The sequence below is a fragment of the Centroberyx affinis genome, unplaced genomic scaffold (genome assembly GCF_046629955.1).
Source record: "Centroberyx affinis isolate AG114_WGS23_722 - 3 ecotype Tasmania unplaced genomic scaffold, CSIRO-AGI_Caff_v1 ptg006247l_1, whole genome shotgun sequence".
NCBI classification, from domain to species: Eukaryota; Metazoa; Chordata; class Actinopteri; order Beryciformes; family Berycidae; genus Centroberyx; species Centroberyx affinis.
Window position 1 is genome coordinate 125,588 of NW_027283179.1, and position 18,155 is coordinate 143,742.

The 18,155-nt window shown below is 43.5% G+C and overlaps 1 protein-coding gene across 1 annotated transcript; it reads left to right on the forward strand.

Annotated features, from left to right (window-relative positions):
* Nucleotides 1-3,423: 3,423 nt before the first annotated feature.
* Nucleotides 3,424-4,614, forward strand: LOC139638293 (uncharacterized; the record flags this gene model as incomplete). The annotated part of the gene is made up of 3 exons (XM_071512394.1): nt 3,424-3,569; nt 3,720-3,826; nt 3,926-4,614. Coding segments are annotated over exons 1-3 (942 nt in total), but the record flags the coding sequence as incomplete, so codon positions are not given.
* Between the last annotated feature and the right edge of the window lie 13,541 nt (nt 4,615-18,155).

Below are 18,155 nucleotides of genomic sequence, written 5' to 3' on the forward strand. Positions count from 1 at the left end.
AAATCCTTATGATTATCATGATATTGATTTCAACCATATCGCCCACCCCACCTATAAGCTTAGTAGTGTATTGTGTCAGTAGTAGGAAGTAGTGATGGGCAGACTTGAAACACCGTGTTGAAACGCTTCGAAACCTTTGCGACACTGCTGTGTTGAAACAGTGCTTCGTATCAAAGTGGCTAAGTCACATGATTTCTGCAAATTAATTTTTTGTTACGTCGTACTGTTTTGACGCTTGATTGTTCAACGCTCGTGGGTCGACCCCAAAGGGAACCCGTGTCAAATGTATGGCAACTACTGATCTCAAATCAGCTGTCATAACTCATAGCTCATACTAGCCCCGTTGGGACTGGCACTACACTGCGTGGGTGCCAGTCCCGAGTTGTTCCACTAAAACCAGTTCTCAGTGGAGAAAGTGGTTCGCAGTCAAAGAAGAAATATGTTTTCCAAGATCGTTTGTGTTCTCTCTTCTATTCGTTTTTAAAAAATTTTATGAATGCAGAAGGGAAATCGTGCACAGACGTTTCGGCTAGTGCCTTCTTCAGTGTGCAGGCTCAAGCTTAGTAGCCTCCCATCATCTTTTATACAGATAGGCCCAGCTGCATTCAATTAGAGCTGCTGGCCAATCTGTGAGAGGTAATCACACGAGTAGATACGTTGTCAGACACAGAGCAGTCAAAATCAGTAACACACAGAATAAATACAGATGAAGAATTGATGAACATGGATGGTCACCACAGAGGATATCAAGTAGGGCCGTTCATAAATCTGTGAGATCGCTCATAGACACAAATACATTCAGGTTATGTGTTTATACTGTATATATCTACATCATAGAGACGATAAGACACGTCGGTACTTTGAAATCTGCAAGCAGCCACTATAGAAAACATCAGGCAGAGCTGTCATAACTCTATAGGGCTGTCTACAGGTTCCAAATACGATGGCATAAAAAGGTGTATAGGAATGAAGTAAGGTCTAAGTCCACATTAAGGCCCCCTGGTGACACGGAACAAAGTCTAGTCTATATCCAGAAGGCCTCCCTTTGGAGTAGTTTCATATCAAAATCACCTCCTCTGCGGGCTGGCATTACTTTCTCTATCCCCATACACTGAAGCTCTTTAACAGAATGATTATTTTCTATGAAGTGTCTTGCAACAGGTGAAGTAATGCCCCCAGATTTATGTTCCCCAAGTCGTATTTTTAGAGAGCGTATAGTTTTGCTTATATACACCTGGACAGGGACAGGGACATCTTAGCATGGAAATTACACCTTTTGTGTCGCTTTTGACTTAATGTTGTAAGTCTTTGAAGTTTGTGGACAAGCAAAGTTATTTCCTTTTACCATAAAGCTACAAGATGTGCAACTCCTGCAGGGAAGCAGCCATTTATAAAAGCCTGTTTGGTGTCAGAAGATAGAATATACCAGTACTTGTTTACAATAGATTGAATATTTCTAGAGCAGTCATCATAGGTCATGACGTAGCCTAGTTGACAGAGGATGGCTTTAGCATTTTATTTTATGAAGCGAGAGATTTTCTCAGTGAGAGATCCAATGCCCGATACTATAGGTCTCAAGGGGGGATTTTCAAGAGATTTATGTATCTTTGGCGATGCATATAGTACAGGTACGCTAGGATGGTTTACAGAGAGATATTTAAATTCCTGTTTTTGTAAACCCACATTGAGAATCCGATTTATTTCAATTTTGTATTTGGATGTGGGGTCAAAAGTTAATTTCTTAAAACACATTTCATCCCCCAACATGGCTTTGATTTTTTCAATGTATTTACTGGTGTTTAGGACCACAATACCGCCACCTTTGTCAGCTCGTTGAATGGTGATAGAGTGATCATTCATCAAATCTTCTAAAGCACTCTTTTGGCTTCTAGACATGTTGTGTTTACGAACAAATGGATTTTCAGACTGCTTTATCAATTCTTCATCAATGTCATTTTCAGCCAGTCTGCATAAGGGGTGAATGTGCTTTTAGCTCTAAAGATAGAACACTCTGTAGGTCTAGGAGACTCAGCTTCAATCCTAGAACTGTAGAAGGATTTTAGCTTTATATTACGCAAGAACTTAAATAGTTCAGTTTTCACAAGAAAAGGATTAGTGACTGCATAAGGTACAAATTTCCTATAGAATTAAAACCCGTTCTGATAATATTCTTTACTGCACTTTGACTTCATGTGGGCAATGTTTCCGCACCAAATTTTGCCAATTTGCCAAGAATTTGCAATAAAGTATAAAAATAAAAATGTGTGGCTTGTCCTAGTTGTTTTCATATGGATGTCTTAAAAATGGCTGCCACTCTTCTTCTACGCCTCTTCCCTGTTCGGCAAGCCCCCAACGGGGCTAACGATTTACAGCGCACAGGCAAGAGGCGTAGAAGTAGAGTGGCAGCCACTTTTAAGACATCCATATGAAAACAACTAGGACAAGCCACACAAAGGTGAGATTTTATACTTTATTGCAAATACTTTCAAACAATATGTTTTACTTACTCAGATTGGCAAAATTAGACTCTTAAATGAAATGCAAGCGACTTCCAAATCGTTGAATTATTATAGATGGTTTTTTTTTGGGTCTTCCCTTTACATGCATTTGACGTCACCAGTGTGCCGTGTTTCGAGCGTTTCCACAGTGAATCATTTTCTGAAGCAATTGGTTCAATGCTTCAGAAAGCCTTGTTTCTCCCATCACTAGTATACAGTGGCGTACAGTGCTTAAGATGCCACACCTCAGACCTGTATGTATAGTCTGTTTCACACAAATATTAACGTTTCTCCATTTCAAATTCAGCTTAAGAAATTTCAAGACCAAATGGAAGAGTTAGCGACTGATGCAGGAGAAGAAAGACTGGAACCAACAAAGGACAGTCACACTGAAGAAGACGGTAGGGCCAAAAGTTGGAAGGACGTGATTCAGCAGGAGAGAGAAAGAGAGGAGAGGAAGAGGGAGGAGAGAAAAAGAGAGGAGAAAGAAAGAGAGGAGAGAGAAAGGCAGGAGAGGATGAGGGAGGAGAAAGAAAGAGAGGAGAGAGAAAGGCAGGAGAGGATGAGGGAGGAGAAAGAAAGAGAGGAGAGAGAAAGGCAGGAGAGGATGAGGGAGGAGAAAGAAAGAGAGGAGAAAGAAAGAGAGGAGAGAGAAAGGAAGGAGAGGATGAGGGAGGAGAGAAAAAGAGAGGAGAGAGAAAGGAAGGAGAGAGAAAGGCAGGAGAGGATGAGGGAGGAGAAAGAAAGAGAGGAGAGAGAAAAGGAGGAGAGGAAGAGAGAGGAGCAAGAAAGGAATGAGAGAGAAAGGGAGGCAAGAGAAAGGGAGGCAAGGGAGAAGAGAGAACGAGAGGAAAGAGAAAGAGAGGAAAGAGAAGAAACACTGGAATCAACAGATGACTCCAGTCAGACAGAAGAAGACAGCAGCATGGCTGACAGTTGGAAGGACGTGATTCAGGAGGAGAGAGGAAGAGAGGAGAGGAAGAGGGAGGAGAGAGCAAGAGAGGAGAGAGAAAGAGAGGAGAGAGAACGAGAGGAGAGGAAGAGGGAGGAGAGAGAAAGAAAGGAGAGAGAAAGAAAGGAAAGAGAAGAAACACTGGAATCAACAGATGACTCCAGTCAGACAGAAGAAGACAGCAGCATGGCTGACAGTTGGAAGGACGTGATTCAGGAGGAGAGAGGAAGAGAGGAGAGGAAGAGGGAGGAGAGAGCAAGAGAGGAGAGAGAAAGAGAGGAGAGAGAACGAGAGGAGAGGAAGAGGGAGGAGAGAGAAAGAAAGGAGAGAGAAAGAAAGGAAAGAGAAGAAACACTGGAATCAACAGATGACTCCAGTCAGACAGAAGAAGACAGCAGCATGGCTGACAGTTGGAAGGACGTGATTCAGGAGGAGAGAGGAAGAGAGGAGAGGAAGAGGGAGGAGAGAGCAAGAGAGGAGAGAGAAAGAGAGGAGAGAGCAAGAGAGGGGAGAGAACGAGAGGAGAGGAAGAGGGAGGAGAGAGAAAGAAAGGAGAGAGAAAGAAAGGAAAGAGAAGAAACACTGGAATCAACAGATGACTCCAGTCAGACAGAAGAAGACAGCAGCATGGCTGACAGTTGGAAGGACGTGATTCAGGAGGAGAGAGGAAGAGAGGAGAGGAAGAGGGAGAGGATGAGGGAGGAGAAAGAAAGAGAGGAGAGAGAAAAGGAGGAGAGGGAGAGGAGAGAAAGAAAGGAGAGAGAAAGAGAGGAGAGGAAGATGGAGAAGAGAGAAAGAAAGGAGAGAGAAAGAGAGGAGAGGAAGACGGCCGAGAGACAAAGAGAGGATAAAGAAAGAGAGGAGAGAGAAAAAGAGGAGAGGAAGAGGGAGATGAGAGAAAGAAAGGAGAGAGCAAGAGAGGAGAGAGAAAGGGAGGAGAGAGAAAAAGAGGAGAGAGAAAGAGAGGAGAGGAAGACGGAGAAGAGAGAAAGAAAGGAGAGAGAAAGAGAGGAGAGGAAGACGGCCGAGAGACAAAGAGAGGATAAAGAAAGAGAGGAGAGAGAAAAAGAGGAGAGGAAGAGGGAGATGAGAGAAAGGAAGGTGAGAGCAAGAGAGGAGAGAGAAAGGGAGGAGAGGAAGATGGCAGAGAGACAAAGAGAGGAGAATGAAAGAGAGGAGAGAGAAAAAGAGGAGAGGAAGAGGGAGATGAGAGAAAGAAAGGAGAGAGCAAGAAAGGAGAGAGAAAGAGAGGAGAGGAAGATGGCAGAGAGACAAAGAGAGGAGAAAGAAAGAGAGGAGAGAGAAAAAGAGGAGAGGAAGAGGGAGATGAGAGAAAGAAAGGAGAGAGCAAGAGAGGAGAGAGAAAGGGAGGAGAGAGAACGAGAGGAGATAGAAAGAGAGGAGCGGAAGGGGGAGGAGCAAGAAAGAGAGGAGAGGAAGATGGAGAAGAGAGAAAGCGAGGAGAGAGAAAGCGAGGAGAGAGAACGAGAGGAAAGCGAAAGGGAGGAGAGGAAGACGGAGAAGAGAGAAAGAGAGGAGAGAGAAAGGGAGGAGAGGAAGACGGCCGAGAGACAAAGAGAGGATAAAGAAAGAGAGGAGAGAGAAAAAGAGGAGAGGAAGAGGGAGATGAGAGAAAGGAAGGTGAGAGCAAGAGAGGAGAGAGAAAGGGAGGAGAGGAAGATGGCAGAGAGACAAAGAGAGGAGAATGAAAGAGAGGAGAGAGAAAAAGAGGAGAGGAAGAGGGAGATGAGAGAAAGAAAGGAGAGAGCAAGAAAGGAGAGAGAAAGAGAGGAGAGGAAGATGGCAGAGAGACAAAGAGAGGAGAAAGAAAGAGAGGAGAGAGAAAAAGAGGAGAGGAAGAGGGAGATGAGAGAAAGAAAGGAGAGAGCAAGAGAGGAGAGAGAAAGGGAGGAGAGAGAACGAGAGGAGATAGAAAGAGAGGAGCGGAAGGGGGAGGAGCAAGAAAGAGAGGAGAGGAAGATGGAGAAGAGAGAAAGCGAGGAGAGAGAAAGCGAGGAGAGAGAACGAGAGGAAAGCGAAAGGGAGGAGAGGAAGACGGAGAAGAGAGAAAGAGAGGAGAGAGAAAGGGAGGAGAGGAAGACGGACAAGAGAGAAAGAGAGGAGAGAGAAAGGGTGGCAAGGGAGGAGAGAGAAAAAGAGAGGGAGGAGGAGCAGAGAGAACAAGAGGAGAGACGCAACACCGGACGGGTGGAAAGCTGCAAGAGAGAGGAGGAGGAGGAGAAGAAGATCAGCAGCAGCCAGTCAGAGCCAGAGGGCAGGGGAGATAGTCAGAAGGCCGGTCAACAGCAGAAGACTGAGGAAGAGGAGAAGGCCCTGAACCCCGAGGCAGAGAGGAAGGTGTTGATGCTGCAAAAGCAAAAAACCATCAAAGGCAGGTTAGAGAGGCAGAGGAAGATGGGGATAGAGCCTCCTCCTCATATAAAGAAGGTGGTGGAGGAGAGGATGAAGGAGCAGCGGCGGAAGGAAGAAGAGGAGAGGCTGGAGCGCGAGAGGAAGCTGAAGGAGGAGGAGACGCAGAGAGACCTGGAGCAGAGGCGGCAGATGCACGAGCGGCAAAACAGGATGTTCGCCGAGGAAGAGGCGCGGGGGAGAAAGGCCCTGCTGGAGGCGAGGGAGGCGGAGAGGATGGAGACGGAGGCGAGAGAGAGAGAGCAGAGGGAAAAAGAGGAGAGGGAGAGGAAGGAGAGAGAGAGACAGCAGAAGGAAAAAGAGGAGAGGGAGAGGAAGGAGAGGGAAAAAGAGGAGAGGGTGAGGGAGGCGAGAGAGAGAGAGCGGAGAGAAAGAGAGGAGAGGGAGAGGCAGGTGAGAGAGGCAGAGGAGAGAAAGAAGAAAGAGGAGGAGGTGGAACAACGTCTGCAAAAGCTTGAGAAAGGTTTCGTGGCGAGATTCAAGAGCTGGAACTTCAAGAGGAAGAGCAGATCTAATGCAGATGCCATTGCAGCGACCTATGAAGCCGAGGACTACATGCACGAGTGTGACGGTAAGGAAGTCAGTTTACTTACTTTTAGAATATATTTCATAGAAGGACACTGTGTCTGCTGTAGATACATGGTTTGTTTTTGTTTCTTTAACTTGTATTTAAAGCCTCATAGGTATGTTTAATTAGTTACAAAAAGGGTAGTGGAGGTGTTCTCCTCCAACCTACCAGGGCCAGATGCTAGATAAAATAGTCAAAAAAGAAAATAGTCAGAAAAGGGGTTGAACTAAGGATTATCTGCACACTGGATTAGAGCTCCATTCTTAACGCTTTATTTAATGCAGCAACGCAACGTTTCGACGCTGAGGTCTTCCTAAGATCCAAACGAAGCCTTAAGAATGTGCTGCAACATGTATTCTGTTCTATTCTATTCTATTCTAACTTGGGGACAAACATGTGACTTAACCCTTGTTCTGCTTTTGTCTCTTTTAGACCCAGAGTGCAAACGTAAAAAGGAGAAAGCCAAGGAGAAGAGGAGGCAACTGCTCTTGAAAGAAGAGAAAAGGAGTAAAAAGGAGAATGAGTGGAGAGAAAAGCTGAGGCAGAAGGCGCTGAAGGAAGATGAATCGGATGATTCGGATGAATCTGACTAATTAACCCCATCCCTTTATTCAGAACCCCTGTGTTTGGAACCGGATACGAATACTGCATACGACACTGAAGTGACGATTCAGTGTACTCTGAGAATGACCGCTCAGATTCTGGTCACACTCACATCGAAAATGTGTGACATTTGACATGGAGGGAAGATCGCATGCTTCTCAACATGTTAAGCAACAGTATAGTACAGATCCATCTGACATACTGTTGATGTATATACTACTGGGATGAGGAGTGTCGGTGTCCTGTGATCAGAGACTCATACTCCTCCCTAAGTTGGATAAATGTAAGCATTTGTTCTTCTGTCCCTGTACAGTAAATACAGCAACCTCTACAGTTCTGGTCATTCTTGCCACTGTAGAATACATCTGGGCCCTTCATCGCCCACAAAAGCAACATACTACGCAGTATGTTGAAAACACTTAGTATATTAAGTATGAGGTTTCAAACACAAGGCAGGTTCCTGCCACAGCGCCGTCCCTCAGATGTTTGCGACCCTTGACCATTCTGCTCTGCCACAGTACACCTCCACCCACTCCTGAGATGTCACCTGACAATATCATCTGAAACCTGTGGATGACAATATCATCTGAAACCTGTGGATGACAAACCATCTTCCCTGATGTCTTCAACACCAGCCACATCAGGACTGGATTTGCTCTGGCAAATATCCAGTATAAGCCACTCTGTTGCTATGATTCATTAATAAAAGCATGAAGTGGAGAATGTGGGTCTAATATTTCCATATTTCTGTCCGTTTGCCCTACTCTGTAGGCCGACAGTTTGCACAATTCTTATCTGTGTTCTTGCACATGAATATGGCACTTCATCTTTAAATATGATCTGCTAATGAGAACAGCTAATAGTGTACATTTGCACATCTGGAAACATTTCTGTATACAGGCTACGTCCATCTGTAAATGTGTATATCTGACAAAAGACAGCTAAACCTGAAACAAGTCCACTATATCTGATAAAAGACAGCTAAACCTGAAACAAGTCCACTATATCTGATAAAAGACAGCTAAACCTGAAACAAGTCCACCTGAATTTGACAAAGTAGATCTAGGACTGACATAGGTGGCTGAGGATGTCCTAAAACGGCCACCGTAGTGGTGGCTGTTTTGTTTTCACACATTTTTCTAGGACTTTGCCCTGTGTAGAAACAACATTTCATTTAAGTAAAACAATAAGAAAACTCCATGCAACTATGGCCTACTGCAGGAGACCGTACGCTTCCACTTGTACTTCAGTCCAGTGAGCTTCATCTTTAGTTAGAGGTATATAATTCACCCAAAAATGAAAATTCAGTCATTATCTACTCACCCCCATGCCAGTTTGTTAGTCCATATAACAGTTCATCCAGTGCGAATAAACAAGAGAATGAGGGGGTTGCCAGCGCAGCACAAGCATTTTTTTGGCCGCTGTGAAAGCACTTGAATGCAACGCCAGTTGTATTTATCACTATCGTCTTTCTCTTGTATTGTTATTTTATTATCTCTATTTTATCACTGCTGTTGGTGATTTGTTCTGATTTCTCTATTATATCTTTGTGGTTTGTGTTTGTGTTGATGGTTGCTGTTGATGGTTTTGGGTTGTTTTATTTTTTTCCCTGTATGTTGTTCTGTGAAACACTTTGTAACCTTGCTTGGAGAAGTTATTAGGGCCCGAGCACGACTTCATGCGAAGCCCTATTGTATTTCGTTTGTGGAATTAAAAATCACGTTTTTGAGGGGCTAAAGGTGCTCGAAAACTCACCAATCTTTGCACACGCGTCAGAAGTGGCGAAAAATTATATATTTTATGGGTCTTGCGCATGGGCGTGGACCTTGATGACGCTTCGTCGTGAAGATTGGGAGCTTTCGTGGAACGGCGTTGCCCTGGCGGCGCGGCGAATTTCGATGTTTCGCCAACAGGAAGCTGCGTTAACTTGAGTGTACATTGTCCAATCTGCACCAGATTTCACATGCTGGACAAGAGTCCAGGCCTGAGGACATCTACGTGCCAATTAGGAGTCATAGTCATTGCGCCACCTACTGGCAACAGGAAGTAAGCCTTGTGTGACAATCATCATGCGATTTACATGGAATTTTCATGGTGTGGGCCACGTCGACCGGTCGGTGTCCGGTGACGGTGCCGCGGCACATTGCTGCTTGCAGCTTTAATTAATTATTATTATTATTATTATTATACATTGGCCAGATGGTGGCGCTATAAAAAGCAACTTTATGTTTTGACCAATACCTTCTAAAGTGTGTGTCATAGACTGAACATTCTTGTGTCCGTAGTATGGCTGGGCGATAATTCGATATTATCGTTAATCGTCTTTCAGTGGAATCATATCGTGATGATATGAAGATATTTTAATATCGTGACACACATTTCTGCTGTCTAAATTGATGATGACAAGCAATTTTTACTTAAAGAGTAACTAAACCCCAAACCCAAATCTTTGGTGAACCCTGACACCTAATGGTGAAAAGTAGGGTACTGAACTGGCCTTCTCCTATTGGGTGGTCTTTGTGCCAGGTGATGTCACCACCTGTTGTACTCTATAGAGGGTGACATCACAGGGCACAGAGACCAGCCAATAGCAGATGACCAGTTCAGTACCCTACTTTTCACCATTAGGTGTCAGGCTTCACCACAGATTTAGGTGGGGTTTAGTTACTCTTTAAAAACTCTCATAAAACGAGGTATGGTAGGAATATTATTTGAATATTTCTGTTTTGTTTGACATCAGACCTAACATTACCATTCGGTTCAATAAGATGAATCGCCCGGCCCTAGTCCGTAGATTCTTTCACATGAAACTTGGTGTGTACAATCTTGGGACGGTCCTCTTTCAAAATTGCATAAAGGCTATTGATAGGCAAAATGGTTTGGATCAAATACTGTATATCTAAACTACATTGACCCAACATGATGAGAGAGAGAGAGAGAGAGAGAAAGAGAGAGAGAGGGTGGGGGGGGGGAGCAGCGGCACCAGAACAGACAAATATATACACATACTAGAAAAACATCAAAGCCTTGGGAGTAAAAAGTACGGTGGCCAACAAGGGCAAACGCGCTACAACGGCCCAAAACATCTCCAGTCGGAGAAACGCGCTGCAGCTTCAGAAACGATGCAAATTCAACAACACATACGAAAATCCCAAACAAATACAACAACGGAAACGTGCTGCAGAAATCCAAAACACATACATGAGCAGGAAACACGCTGCAACTACAGAAACGATGCAAAGTCAAAAACACACAAACCACGAAAACAAATGCAACAGAAAAACGCTGCATATCCAGTCAACACAACGGAAGTGCTCCAGGCCTCTAGGGGGAGCGTTAAGTGGAACAGCTTGATTTTCGACCCGACAGAGAGAGAGAGAGAGAGACCAGACGAGAGAGTGTTTGTTAGGGGTGGGCGATACCGCAAAATTCGGTTTCGATCCGATACCAAGAAATACAGGGCCAGAATCGCTGATATCGATACCGATACTGATACTTTTTATTATTAAAAGCGGCTTAAGAACTTTCATGTAGGAGAGAGCAGTGTGTCATGATTTATGAGGTGAATGCATCATCAATAGGCTAAATCTGAATACATTTTCATGACCACTAAATGATTTGCCAAAGGTTAGCAATCATTGTAAGTTGAGTGGTAGGGTTAGATTTTTTTTTTTTTGCTTTCCACTGTTAATTACTTAATCACATGCATGCAGCGCGTGCGCGACGCATATGTCTGTTTGAGTGCACACAACACGACAACAGCAGTGGAGAAGCAAAGAGTGCATGCATGCATTAAGATGTGTTCACCACAACAGAACGTTGTTTGCACAGACAGTTCTACTCTTTGATGAAATGGGTACAACGTAGAAGAGAGAAACTGAAACTGGTATCGATCCTATTGACGCTAGAATCGATCTTCAAAAACGAGACGTAGTATCTGTAGTATCGATATTTTGGGATCGATCCGCCCACCCCTAGTGTTTGTTTTTGAAGCGGGAAGAAAAGTGGAGTAAAGAGGTGACATAAAAAGGTACGTATTCTTTTTTACATTTGGCCTTGGTCTTTTACAGTATTATAAAAGAGCAACAGATTTACGTAGCTAGCGTTAGCGTGCTAGAGACTTTGACGTCTACAAGAGCTTGCTAGCGACAACGTTGTGTGCCAGATCTTGCATTTAACTCTAGCTGACGTTATCCGTAGTGGTTAGCGAACTACTTTCCTGGAGACCCGAGTGTCTGAGTCTTTTGATTGCATTTAGTTTTCTCTCCTCTACATCGTCTCCACATATGATAGGATACTTTATTGATCAGCGAGGGGACATTGCATAAGAGGAAGGTGGAGAGAGGTGAAAAGGAGAGCAGAACACATAAAACACTAGTTAAACACCCATATAAGTTACTGAAAAGTAGAACACTTCTTATTTAAATATTTAGGAAAACAAAATATCCACTCTCTCTGACGTAACCTCGCCGACCTTGCAAACTCTCCACTTTTTTTTTCACAGATGTATTGTCCATTCTGTGGATCCGCCGTGACAGCTTCCCCTGGCTTTTGTTGTGTGTGTGGCAGAAACATCAAATTTCTAAAAGATGTGGCTAACAAAGTCCGTGAGGAGATGCCCACCACCAGTGCACAGCCTAGCACTAGTGCAGGTAAATAGATTTGTAGTTGTATTACAGAAAAATAAGTAGTTAGAAGACTTGGTTTAAAAGTTCAAATTGTGTTCTTGTATTCAAATACATCTCTGCACTATGTGGCTTGCCTAGTTCAATAACGAGCATAAAATGTGTTCTAAAATGCCCTGCAGGAAAGATTAATGATGAGACTCCTAGTGAGCTTAATAATAAAAGAGTAATTAATGTCTCATTCCTGTATTTTTTGTAGCAGGAAGCTCAGGTGTAGAGTCCTTTATGAAATTCAGGGCAATAAAAGAGAGGGAGAGAAAGACATTCTTTTCAAAGACATGTCAGAACTCTAAGAAGGAACAGAAACAAAAAATAGTGAAGGTATGTTCTTTTTAACATTGTATTATAAATAAATATGTTGCTCACATCTAGTGACCAATGCAGACTCATACACTGAGGAGTTATGAGGACAGGTGACTCCTTTAAACCTGTGAGAGGGAAGTCACTTCCTCTTGATATTCAACTTCAATGGTCATCTGAACAAGTGTTGGCTGCTGCTGTAAAGAAGCAGAAAGATTTTAACCAGGATATGGAAGATGGTGCCTATGTTTTGCTGTACCCTGATGCTAAGGAAGTTAAAAACATCCCAGGAACAGACACCCCTTTCACAGTGCAGAAATACAAGGAGGCAATTGGAAAGGCCTACCAAAGAATAACATTGTACATTTGCACTGTTGAAGACTTCGCAAACAGTTGTAAGTGCTTCTGACATATTTTCCACCTTGTTTTAAGCTCCACTCTGTATTATATTTTAGATTTAAATATCAGTTTTTTCCATCTACATCTGATGTTCTGTACAAGATAAATTCCACCCATCAGTGATTCATTACACTTCCTGGTTTGACTTGTGTGTCGTCAAATGGTCTGGTATGACTAGTGGCAGAAGTGACACAATTTAAATATCAGGAAGAGCATCCAAACAGTTCCTTCCTGTCAAACTAAATGGGAATTCCCTCTTTAGGCTTGTATTTCCAATGCAACCTTGTTTCTCACCACTCCCAGCAAACACGGACGGACCCGGACGAATCAGTGAGAGCCCAATAGGGGCCAGATCAAGTCATATCATGACTAGTCAGATCTGGCCCAGAATATCACCCTATTTCAACTCACATAAATCCTCGAGAAAAAAGACTTTGCCACTGAAATCTCCACGACTCAACTCAACTAAATGGTTGTAATCGAGGTCAAATCACGTATTTTTCAGTCTGATGCGTTCTTATCCAAAATCTGACTATCTGACCAGCACTGTCATGTTCCTTTTGTAACATCAGAAACATCATTTGCGCTGATTTACAAGCTGATTTCGCGGAGGCGTAAAAATTCATAAAGCCTATTCTTAAATTGCGAGGATAACACTGCAGCAGAATATCTGCGTAGGTGACCAATTCACAAAGCACTGTTCAGTCACTGTTGCAAGCATCATACAATGTCATTTTTGGGGGGAATCCTGAAGTTGTAGCTCCGTCTTGCACACCTTCTGCGAAGAAGCTATGAGTGTTGCCAGATTGGGTCAATTGAACTGCTTTTGGTTGCATTTTTGGGCTAAAAATGCACTGGAAAATGGTAAATGGAAAATGGTAGTTTAGGTCTTGAAGTAGTTTAAGCATTGAAATGTAACGTTTTGGGCGGTTTTATGCTTTTTGCTTTGATTTTTGGAAAACATTGGGCGGGTTTTTGCCAAACTATCTGGCAACACTGGACAACGAACACCAGTTTCTCCAGCCTGCAGCAAACGAGCGAGTACTTTTCAGTAAGCAACGTTACCTTACTTTAATTAAATTAACGGTTGAATCATGCGAAAACTCTATGGCAAGGAAGTGTATATGTAATGTACTTAATCAAAGTAGCTTGCTAGCTAACGCGTTAGCAAGGCTAGTGACTAGCAAGCTAGCTGTGTTGTACTGAAATCGATCGCGTGTCTAACAACGTTAGCAAGCAAGCTGCCTTTAGCTCGTCGGCTACGTAGCTAGCGTTAGCTGGCTCATAGCCCTGCTGCTGCCAGCTACACATCATTGAAAGTATCCACCTTGCCTCCCGCTGTGTGGGACTGAGCTCGCTCGAGCTAAATTATAGTGTTAACTTTCAGCTGGGCCCACTAAGACCGAGGTGGAAGAATAGCGTGTACTTTTTGCTAGCTACAGTCATGCTGCTTTGACGCTAGCTAATGTTGTACACGTGGCTAGTAGCCACGTGTACAACACGTGTAGCATGGCAACATATTAGCTCCCAATAGCGGACACAGTAGTGTGTGCGCATTACGATTTAAATAAAGTGTTTGTGAATTTCAGACACGGGTCTCTTGATTGACTTAGCCAGAGTTAGATATATACATCAATAAAATATGTAGTTACCATATTAGTATAAAATGCAATGCTATTGGCCTCGCTGGTGCCACATTCCTTGTTTTTTGCGTTAATGCATGAGACCGCCCAGAAACTCAATTGTTTAAACTTTGGCTTATTTTGTCTTGGTTAAACTAACGTTATATAATAAAACCAAAGTGTGGAGATGTTACAGCAAGTGTTTGTATCTACTACTCAACACAATAAATGATCTGCTATAACATCTGCTTTCTTTTTCTCTCAGGTTTCAAAAACAACTGACTGGTAAGTGGCAAAGAAGTTCTCAATGGATCGCAACTATGGCCGTGACTGGAAACGGTCTAACAGGAGGCTTAGTGCCTTTGTTGAAGCAGATGATGAAATTGACACATTACACAGTGACACCTCACTAGAGGATGATATAATACCAGAGGGCGTTACCCCAACTGAGAGCGATATACCAATAAGTGACACCTCACATGGGGCTGCACGCGAGGGCGATACCACAGATGAGGGTAATACCACAAATCCAGCTGAGGAGTCTGATGACATCAGCTTTGACTATGGCTACAACGAGCACGTTGAGTCAAGTGACTCTGAACCAGAACTTCTTGGTGCAAGCGTTGCTCCAGAAGTGGAGACGCAAATGATAGACCGAGAGCTGGCAAAGTGGGCCACAGAAACAAGGCAAACGGATAATGCTTTAAATGCACTCCTTGCCATTCTTAGAAGGCATGGGCACAACCTTCCCAAAGACAAGCGCACACTTCTTGCTACCCCACGGGAAGTGGCAGTGAAGGAAAAATGCAATGGCCAGTACATATATTACGGTGTGGAACAAGGAGTTAAACGCTATATGTCAGTATGCCCTGAATTCACAGGAGACATAGAACTCTGTATAAATATTGATGGAACTCCACTATTCAAGTCCAGCAAAACAGAGTTGTGGCCAATACTTGCAAATTTCGATGACTCTCAACCGTTTCTGGTAGCACTGTATTGTGGTACAGGAAAGCCAAAGCCTGTTGAAGATTATCTTCTGGACTTGGTTGCAGAGCTGAAACACCTGCACACGAATGGCATTACGCATGGCGGCACAATGCACACATTCAGGTTGAGGGCATTTCTGTGTGATGCACCTGCCAGGGCCTTTCTGAAAAACATCAAGGGCCACAATGCCATCCAGGGCTGTGAGCGCTGTGTGGAAAACGCAGTAAGATCAAGTAACAAACAAACATTCCTGTCCATAGCCAGTCATGAATCCAGGACTGATCTCAAGTTCAGCCAGCTCCAGTATCCAGAGCACCAACATGGGCCATCTCCTCTAATTGATGCTGGCATACTCTGTGTACAGCAGTTTGCATTGGATTACATGCACCTCATATGCCTTGGAGTGACAAAGCGATTGCTGCATTTTTTGTTGTGTGGCCCTGATGTCTGCAAACTTAGACCGAGAGCAAGAGAGCAGATTTCTGAAAGACTGGTCATGCTGCGGGGTGCAATGCCAGCTGAGTTTGCCAGACAGCCACGCTCTCTTAAAGAGCTGGACCGGTGGAAGGCGACAGAGTTACGGCAATTCCTTCTGTACACTGGGTCAATTGTTCTCTTGGGTGTAGTTGAAGAGGATTACTACGAGCATTTTTTGACTCTCTCAGTTGCCACCTCCATTCTCCTGGAGTCAGATGATGCAAAGAGACAGGCCTATCTTCCCTATGCCAAGGAGCTCATGCAGCTGTTTGTGACCAACAGTGCAGAGCTATACAGTGACGAATTCCCTGTGTACAATGTACATTCGTTAAGGCATGTGGCAGATGATGTTGAATTTTTTGGCTGTTCATTAAATGACATCTCCTGCTTCCCCTTTGAGAACCACCTCCAGTCCCTGAAGAAAATGGTCAGGAATAGCTGCAACCCGATTGCGCAAATCACCAAGCGAGTGGCTGAAAGGCAGCTTGTGCTGAGTGACATACGGTCCCCAAAACACAAACGTCACTTTGTGTCAGCCAAACCACCGAATTTCTGCTTTCTGCTGAGGAACAACGACTTTGCCTTTGTCCGAGAGAGCAGACAAGAAGGCACCGTTGTTGTAGACATAATCTCACAGCACAATGCGGTGGACCTGTTTGAGAAACCCTGCAACTCCAAGCTTATCAATGTTGTTTATGTTGAACACAGCCTCATGAATGGAGCCACAAGACGGGTGCTACAGAAACATGAACTGTACAGAAAGTGTGTCTGTCTGCCTCATTCGGAAGGCTATGCTGTCTTCCCCCTTCTCCATACCATGGAGCTATAGAACGTATCAGCCTGATACTTCACTCAAGGGTCAAACCGAACACAAACATTTTAAGGTAATGCCATATGCGACTGCTCAACTCGAACAGAGGAATGCAATGATGATCATAACTATTACTAACAGAAAAGAACTAACTGAACTACACTAACTTATGGTTTTCCTACTACCCTTTAACCTACTAACCTCTTGGAGGGCGATGACAATGATGATTGACAGTCCGGAACAAATGTTTGTGAGTTTTCAAGAGGCAGTCACTAATGCTCTGACATCTGAGTTAAAGACAAACTTAACAAAATATTAATGTGCATGTGTAACCATAACTTTGTGTACTTTTACTGTAATGTGAAAGATTCAATTGGGTGCACTCTGGTACTTAATCTCACTCCACTGTAATTCTCTACAGACGATGCAGAAAGAACAAGCCTCAGGTATTTATGTTCTGAAATACACATGGTACTGCAATTCAAATTGTATACTTGCAGTATAACTACAACCATGCATTATTTCACAGGGGGAAAGAGAAAGAAAATTGTGAAAAAGGACCCCAACTATGAGTACAGTGAGTCAATTTTATTTATTGTTTCTTTAGGCAGGCAGTTTTTCACATTCGATAGCATTATTGATGAGTGTGATCAATTCAATGGTTGTGTCTGTCCCAGACACAACCCCCCAGAAAAGGGGGAAAAAGAAGTAAGTTGAATACATACTGTATCTGGGGCTGCATTTCATTTTATTGCACAACACTTGTAATGACTGGAGCACTATTGTACTTTTTTTTAAGGAAAACTGACAGCTTTCCCAAACCCCCCAAAAAAGCATCAAGCAGCACCCCAGGTTGAGCCTGAAGCCAAACGTAAGCATTTAAATCTAGTTCTAGGATAACCAGGACTGAAGATTTTGCGCAAGTAAGAAGTCTAACTCGCCATGTTATCTAGTTGTTTTTGGCATACAGTTGTCCTCACGCCATGACATGAGTATCTGTGATCTATGATTATGTTTATCCCAGATCTGCAGTCAAATGCAGCGGGAGCAGGCCAAGGGACAAAGACAAAGTTGATTACAAATGCTGTATCTCTGGGGCCTATTGCATTGCATGTTATTGCACAGCACTTGCATTGAACACAGAGTGAAATCTGTGAATACTCACAAACAATTTCAGTTTCTTTTTTAGGCCAAAACAGTAAACTACAGGATCTGAGCTCATCCCGCGACGATGAAGGTAACCTTTCTATTTCAGGCTATGTATCACTTGGAACAATTGCCCCTGCATTGTAGTGTTGAAGTTATTCCTATTGCAGGGGGAGTTGAGTGTCACGGAAGGCGTTGGTTACTGCCAAAAAGTTATTCCTGTTTGATGAGACAAAACTTCTGTCCTTCCAGATACCTCAAAAGCTGGGGCTTCTGCAATGAGGAAGGGGCCCAAGGGGCCAGCGCCAAAGAAGACCCCAGGTAAGCTCTTTGACAGTTTGGTAGTGTCTGATTACAGCGTCATAACAGTATTATTTACATTTAAAGGTTGTGAAAATTGTGAGTTGAGTTATTTAAAATCCAGCAATGAAAATGGACACTTTGTCTATATATTGAAGTGGTGGAGACGTCCAGCGATGAAGAGCCAGGAGAGGACCCACCATTGGCTCAACAGAAAGGTAACCTTTCGCCAGTATATAGATCAATTTGGAATAATGGCTCCTGCACTGTAGTGTTGAAGTTATTCCTATTGCAGGGGGAGTTGAGTGTCACGGAAGGCACTGGTTACTGCCAAAAAATTCCTGTTTGATGAGACACAACTTCTGTCCTTCCAG